This window comes from Papaver somniferum, unplaced genomic scaffold, assembly GCF_003573695.1.
Source record: "Papaver somniferum cultivar HN1 unplaced genomic scaffold, ASM357369v1 unplaced-scaffold_139, whole genome shotgun sequence".
Lineage (NCBI taxonomy): Eukaryota > Viridiplantae > Streptophyta > Magnoliopsida > Ranunculales > Papaveraceae > Papaver > Papaver somniferum.
In genome coordinates, this window is record NW_020623156.1 from 2,202,874 (window position 1) to 2,211,151 (window position 8,278).

At 38.0% G+C, this 8,278-nt stretch overlaps 1 protein-coding gene across 1 annotated transcript; it reads right to left on the bottom strand.

The window, feature by feature from the left end:
- Positions 1-269: 269 nt before the first annotated feature.
- LOC113335251 (uncharacterized mitochondrial protein AtMg00810-like) lies at positions 270-1,097 on the bottom strand. Its single transcript, XM_026581359.1, has one exon. It carries the CDS (start codon positions 1,095-1,097, stop codon positions 270-272), a length of 828 nt encoding a protein of 275 aa, XP_026437144.1.
- Positions 1,098-8,278: the final 7,181 nt, after the last annotated feature.

Genomic DNA, 8,278 nt, shown 5'->3' on the forward strand with positions numbered 1-8,278 from the left:
AGATAAGTCACATGACTCATAGATGACTCAACACAGTGAAACAAGTAAAACAGTAAAGCAGTAAAACTCACATTCACTCTAACACTCCCCCTCAAACCTAAGAAGTTGGGAAACAATGCATCAGGTTTGCCTTCAAAAGAGAAAAACGAGTGGATGTAAGGCCTTTAGTGAGGATATCAGCGAGATGAGCAGTTATGGGAATGAACTCAACACTAACATCTCCTGCTGCAAGAAGTTCACGCACTGAGTGGTAATTAACCTCAATATGTTTAGTTCTGGCGTGAAAACAGATTGTTGACCAAGTATCTGGCACCAAGATTGTCGCAGTAGAGATAAAACGGCTTTATAGGAGCAATTCCTAGTTCATTGAGAAGTTGGGAGAGCCACATCACTTTACTAGATAGCAGACTGATAGCCTTGTATTCTGCTTCGATTGATGACTTCGCAACAGTGGGTTGCTTCTTGGAGGCCCAGCTGATAAGGGAAGAGCCTAAGAAGATACAATAACCTGATGTTGATCTACGTGTATCGGGGCAGTCTGCCCAATCTGATTCTGAGTACCCATGAATATAGGAAACATCACCAGCAAACAGAATAATGCCTTCCCCAATGGTGCCCTTGAGATAGCGTAAGATATGTTTAACAAGAAGCATATGAGTGTCACGAGGAGCCTGCATGAATTGTGAGACATAATTGACAGCATAAGTGATGTCAGGTCTAGTGAGAGTGAAATATTGAAGCGCGCCAACCAAGCTGCGATATTGGAGAGGATCTGAGAGAAAGACACCATCCAATGCCGAAGCTCTTTTATCTGTAGTTACTGGTGTGCTGCAAGGCTTACTATCTAGCATATTAGTTTTAGTAAGAATATCCAATGTGTATCTTGTCTGAGTAAGAATAGCTGAATCAGGTGAAGTAGTCAGATTTGCTTCAATACCCAGAAAATAATGGAGCTCACCCAAGTCCTTCATTGCAAAGATTTCACTTAGTTTGGAGATTAATGAAGCAATGAAAGAAGAATTGTTGCCTGTAAGAACTATGTCATCAACATAGAGTAAAATTACCACCACAGTTGTAGGAGAGTTGAAGATGAACATAGATTAATTTATATCTGCTCTAACAAAACCTTGTTGTGTAAGAAAGCCACTGAATTTTTCATACCAAGCATGGGGGGCTTGTTTAAGTCGATATAGTGATTACTTGAGTAAGCATACATGGTTTGGTTTAGCAGAGTCAACAAATCCTTGAGGCTGGTTCATGTAAACTGTTTCATAAAGATCTCCAAGAAGAAAAGCATTGGAAACATCCAATTGCTTGATGATCCACCCTTTTGATAAAGCTATAGTGAGAACAACTCCTATGGTGGTGATTTTAACTACAAGACTGAAAGTCTCATTGTAGTCAATTCCATCCTGTTGAAGAAAACCCTGAGTTACAAGGAGAGATTTACATCTATCAACAGTTCCATCAGGCTTTAGCTTAATCATGTAAACCCACTTAGAGCCTAAGACATTCATACCAGGCTGAAGCTCAACAAGAGTCCATGTATCCTTTGTTTGCAGTGCTTCAAACTCAAGTTGCACTGTTGCAACCCATCTTGCATCTTTAACTGCTGACTTGTAGCTCTTTGGTTCAGTTGGAAATGTGATATCCGCACAGAAAGCATGAGGGGTTGTAAAGTGGGTAGAAAACTATGGAATATATTTAGGTTTAGTGATACCATCTTATTCTCTTGTAAGCATTGGATGAGTGGCAGGTACCAAAGATTGAGAAGTAAAATGTTCTTCGTTGTCTGTATACTCAACAGGTAAATCTGAGGAGGTAGTTGGTGAATCTGAAGTAGGTGTTGAAGTTGAAGAGGTTACTTGAGGAATGGGAACAATAATAGTGGTTGGTGAAGATGATGGAAGACAGGTACAAAAAGGGAATGATGTCTCATTAAACATTACATTCCTTGAGATGTAAACCTTCTTAGAAGCATTACCATAACACCTATAACCTTTGTGACCAGTACTGTAACCAATGAAGGTACACTTTGAGGATTTATGACTTAACTTATCCTTTCCGTAATCACAAAGGAATGGATAACATGTGCAACCAAACACTTTAAGCAATGAATAGTCTGGAGTTTTTGAAAAAACAACTTCATAAGGAGTAAGAAAGCTGAGCAACTTATCTGGTCTCCCGTTGATTAAATAAGCGGCAGTGATGAATGAATCAAACCATAATGACTTGGGCAGGCAAGCTTGCATGGAGAGAGTGTTTCCCATTTCATTGATATGCTTGTGCTTCCTCTCAGCCAAGCCATTTTGTTGAGGTGTGTTAGGACATGAAATAGTGACAATAATGCCACATTCATCTAGATACTCTCTCAACTTCCCTTTGACAAGTTCAAAAGCTCCATCTGTTTGAAACACCTTAATCTTGGAAGTAAGAAGGTTCTCATTGATAGTCTTGAAGTGTTTGAAGAAAGCTACACTCTCAGTTCTTTCTTTCATTGGATAAATCCAATGAAAACGACTGAAATAATCAATGAACAAAATGTAGTATCTGTAACCAAGTGCAGACAATTCTGGTGCAGGACCCCATGCATCACAGTGAATCAAACCAAGTGGAGAATCAACACTTCTATCTGAGGCTTTAAAAGGTAAGTGTTTGCTCTTTCCCAACTGACATTGGTGACAGATAGAATCAAACTCTGAATGCAGTAATTTTATTTGATCTATGTCACTCAGTTTACGAACAATCTTGTGTGCTGGATGACCCAAACGTTTGTGCCAGATGGGTGAAGTAGCAGTGACTGAGAGGCGGAGCTGCTAACGGGATAGAGATTGTTGGTTTTGAGTCCTTCAGCTAGAACTTGTTCTGCGGCAATGTCCTTAATCTCATAACCTCATGGTGAAAAAGAGATAATGCAGTGATGTTCATCAATGAATTTCCCCAAATAAATGAGGTTTCTTTGAATAGTAGGCACAAAACACACATTGGATAAACGAAAAGATGCAGTTGAAGTATGAAGAACTGAATCACCAATTAGAGTTATATGAAGAAAATTTTCATTACCAACCATCACCTGAGCTGACCCATTGTAATTTGAGGTATTAGTGAGCAGGGTAGAGTCATTTGTAATGTGATGAGAAGCTCCAGAATCAGGTAGCGAATCAGTCGCATCTAGATAGATAGACTTCTTAGAGAAAGATGCAGCATTAACTTGAACACAAGCATGGGCTTGAGGTTCGAAGTTTTTAGAAGAAGGGGTTATTGGTTTGGAATATCTTGATAGAATGTATCTGTATTTACACACACTAGATGAATGCCCAATTTGTTTACAGATTTGACACTCCATGGAGTCATAATCAACATATACATAAGAGGGTTTTTCAGAACTAAAGGTTTTCTTTGCAAAGAAAGCAGATGAAGCAAGATCCAAGGCTGTTGTAGATTGACTTTTCAACCACTGCTCATGGTTTATGAGTCTAGACGTAAGAGTTGCAAAAGTAAGCTCAGTATCACGATTCTGAATCGCCACAGTAAAATTATTCTAGTCCTTACCCAAACCTTGTAGGACGTGCATAGTAATATCCCTCTCAGACACAGGTTCATTAATGTCACCCAAAGAGTCAGTGATAGTCTTAATCTCTGCAAGATAATTATTAACAGATTTAGACCCTCTGCGGATATTGTATAGCTAATTTCTAAGCAAATATTTACGAGCGGAGAATTGATTTTGAAATTTAGTTGCAAGATAAGACCAAACCTCTGCAGCTGTGTTGTATCCAAGAACAGATGAAGTAATAGATGGAGAGAAACTTGAATTCAAGCAGCTATTGACAAATCTATCCCATTTTAGCCACTTTGGATACGAAGGATTTGGAGTAGCTGCCTCTCCAACACCAATGGTGACTGCTGGTGCAGGCAATGAACCATCCAGATAACCAAATAGATCTGCACTGATCAAGAAGGAAGACATATGTGATTTCCACACTAAAAAGTTTGTATCATCAAGTTTAAGTGATATGAAGTGAAGAACTGAAGTAAATGGTAAGGCTGTAGTAACTTCATAGTGCAGAGATTCTGTTGGAGACGTCATTGAAGAGAACAAAAGTTTGATGAAAGTTTGCTAAAGTTTGTATGTTATAATAGGGGTAGCGACGGAAGCAAGATAAGGATGAAGGAGAGCCCTTAGATTGAAGAAACCCTAGCAGATCGCATCCCAACAAAAAAATGATACCATGACAGAATATGGTGAAACAGTATTCATTGATAAGTTGTTATCATATTAAGACAATACAAGCAAGTACTCCTTTATATAGAGGAGTTTGTTTGAAAGACAAGAAAGTAGAGTACAACCTTATCACTAGGAAAGCAAAAGATAAGTCACATGACTCATAGATGACTCAACACAGTAAAACAAGTAAAACAGTAAAGCAGTAAAACTCACATTCATTCTAACATTCTTTTATCCAAAACCCATACTTAACGTGGGCACCTTATACGTGAACAAACTAAAAATTAAGAATTGAAATACAAAGATGAATGAGTACTAGCAGCAAAAGAAGATATCTTACCCGAAGCTCCTTTTTCTTATTCTCCTCAGCTCTACTATGCTCTTTCTCAGCCTTGAGTTTCCCTTATAGAGTCTTGATCCGATCTCCAGCGAGGTTGAGACCATGAGACATACTGCGATGACTAGATAAACGCGCCATCCGAAATTGATATCCCCAGTTGATTCACGACAAAGGAAATAATTAAGATATGGAGATAAACCAATAGTAAAATGAGAAGTGCGAGAAAAAAAAATCTAGCATAATAACCCACCAAAGTCTCAACGCCGACAATTTGAAAGTACGAAAGACCTGCAGCAACATCGAGTTGGGATTGTTCATCGAGAGAAGCATTATAAGATGGTTTTTTCATCCCAGCACATATATTCATCATATCAGGGTCAACAGAAGGGAGATTGACATTTCCAAAAAGGGAGATGTATTGGCGACTTCTCGCTGGAAGATTGATTCCCAGTACGAGAGATAGATCCCGAAGATTCTCGGGTATCTGATTCTCGAGATTGAGAGCTGAAACATTCTCGTCAGGCTTGTCTAAACTTCCTAAGCCTGAATCCTGAAAAAAAAACATAGTTTTTCCCGCCAGGAGAAGTGATTCCCGTCTGTAGGACCAACAGTGTTAACCACAGAGGCAGAAGTAAACTAATTCTGAAAAGTAGGATCTTCTTTCTTGGTACGCTTGACCGACCACCCGACCAGTCAGGTAGAACACACGAGATTTGGATTTACCCTACGAGGCAAAGTGGTACAGTGGCCGAGATCGTCCTTCGAAAATAAAAAATGATAAGAATTAGAGGAAACAATATTGTTTAAAGCTTTGCAGAATAATATTTCTTACCTCTTTAGTTTCAGAGGATCGTCCGAGATTTCTTTTTGATTTCAATACATGACCAGGATGGAAGAAAGAATGCCGATAAGAACAAGCCGAAAGGAAAGCAGAAAAAGTAACAAATAAAGGGAAACTTACTTCGGGATCCATGTTAGGCCAGCTTAATACCCAAGGAGAATATGGTTTAATGTTGTGACCTTCGTCAGGACCAATGCGATCTCCGCCATATATATAAGAACCTTCAACGACAAGAAAGTACTTCATCTAGTGCTCGTTAATGATGCAGTGCAGGTTAAGAAATGTAGTGGTGAAGGATAACTCTTTTTGAATATGTTTTCCCTCTGATCATCATGTGTTTTGCGTGTGATCTCTTTACTCTCACTTGTGTGTCATGTACTTGTGGTTCTCTAACTGTCAGATTGTGTCGGTTTATCACACTATATGTATGTGTGTCTCTGAGCTGTAAAGGAGGGTTGTTGTCTCTGTGTTCATTGTAGAGAGAGGTCTCTGGTTTTGTAATAACAAACTCCATTATGGTATCAGATGGGTAGAGTTAGGGTTTTTACCTTAATCAATCGATCATATTCTTCAAATTGATCTGTTTAGTTTGTAAGATCAACTGAGTGTTTTGTTTTCCTCAACACAGAGATTCCTTGTTTTTAAATCTTGATTGTTTTCAAGTTTTCTCTTCTTTTCTGAGAATTCAAATCTCAGATCTATTTTTGCCTTCTTTCTTTTTTAGATTTCTTCTTCGTATCTGATCTTCAGTTCATCATTGGTGAACCTTCTATTTCATCAACCATGGAAAATCCTACATCTAATGCATTTTCTCGAGTTCCCCTAAATCAACTCACTGGATTTGTTTCTTTGAAGCTTAAGGAAGATAATTACTTCACCTGGAAGAATCTAATGTCACCTGTGATTCATAAATACAAGCTGATGCGTTTTGTTGATGGTTCTCACCCTTGTCATGTTCAATTTACCTCTCCTAGGAATGAAATGAATGGTGTTGAAAATCCACTATACACTAACTTGATTGATGAAGACTCAAAAATTAAAATGTGGATACATTCAACAAATTCAGATTCAGTTATTGCTTACTTCTCGAGTTATGCAACCTCTCATCAGTTATGGACAAGCGTTTAAGATCGATTTGCTAGTTCTTATACTCACTCTATTCAGCTATGTACCAAATTGCTTTCTCTAACTCAAGGTACTAAATCAATTCCTTCACTTATTCATGAAATCAGATCTCTGTCAGATCAATTAGCTGCAGCAGGTGAAGTTATTTCAGACAAGGAAATTATAGTTATTACTTTAAAATCCCTCAATTCAGACTACATTCCTTTTGCAACATCGATGAGACATAGATATCCACCTGTCACTAGCATTGAATTGCACAACAACTTATTGAGTGAAGAAGTAGTCATCAGTGAAAGAATCAAACAATTTAATCTAGACTCAGAAGCTAAAGCATTCATGGCCAATTCTAATAGAGGAAATTTTAGAGGAGGAAGTGGTTATAATTCTCATAGAGGTGGTTACTACAGAGGTAGAGGTTATAATAATGGCAGACAACATGGTGGTAGGTTTCCCAATCATTCCTTGTTTGCAAGGAATACTTCAGGCAGAGGTTATTATGAATCTGACATTAAAGAAAAATGTCAGCTCTGCAAAAGTATAAATCATTTAGCTGAAAACTGTCCACAAAGAATGAATTTCTCTTATCAGGGCAGAGCACCACCATCTAACCTTACTGCTATGTTGGCTTCTGCTGACATTTTTGATGAAGAGGAGTGGATTGCAGATAGTGGTGCCAATCATCACATTACCTCTACTCCAGCTCAGTTACAGGATTTCACTCCATTTGATGGTTCTGAAGTCATTAATACTGGTAGTGGTGAAGGTATGTCCATTTCTTACACTGGTAATTCTAGTAAAAATGTTAATGACCATTCTTTCTTCCTCAATGATGTTCTGGTGGTTCCACAATCTTCTCATAACTTGTTGTCAATTCACAAATTCATTTCAGATAACAATTGTTCTTTAACCCTTGACACTCATGGCATTTCTGTGAAGGAGGTCAACTCTGGGAAGATCCTTTTTCAAGGACCACATAGAAATTGACTTTATCCACTATCTTTCACATCTTCAAAGAATGCTCTCACTACTAAAACCACTGACAATGCCATCCTGCATAGAAGATTTGGTCATCCATCATTTCCTACACTTCAAAGATTGTGTCACCAACTACAACTGTCAAATGTTTCTAATAAGCCCTTCTTTTGTAATGATTGCAAGATTTGTAGGTCACAAAAACTTCCTTTTCAGTTGTCTAGTACTTTAGCTAGTAAACCTCTAGAACTTTTACATATGGATCTTTGGGGCCATGTCAAACTACTTCTACTTCTGGTGCTGTTTACTATGCTAATGTAATTGATGAGTATACTAAGTACTGCTGGATTATTCCACTAGCAAATAAAGCTGATTTCAAACACTCTTTTGTCTCTTTAATTACTAGACTTGAAAACATGCTTTCTTTATCAGTCATCACTATAAGAACTGACAATGGTGGAGAATTTCTCAATACTTTCCTCCAATCTTTTTGTGACACTAAGGGTATCACTCATGAACTAACTTGTCCTCACACACCTGAACAAAATGGTGTTGCTGAGGTCAAGCATAAACATCTTTTAGAAGTGACAAGAACTTTACTATTTCAAGCTAGATTACCTCCAATTTTTTGGGTTGAGGCTTTACAAACTGCAAATTATCTTATTAATAGGCTTCCCACCAAATCTATCTCTTTTCAAAAGCCATTGAACTCTTATTTCATAAACAACCAGATTATCATTTTCTAAAAGTATTTGGTCGTGCATGTTTTCCT

Excerpts from the sequence above, each read along its gene's own strand:
- LOC113335251 (XM_026581359.1), bottom strand. The coding sequence starts at position 1,097 with ATGTTCATCTTCAACTCTCCTACAACTGTGGTGGTAATTTTACTCTAT.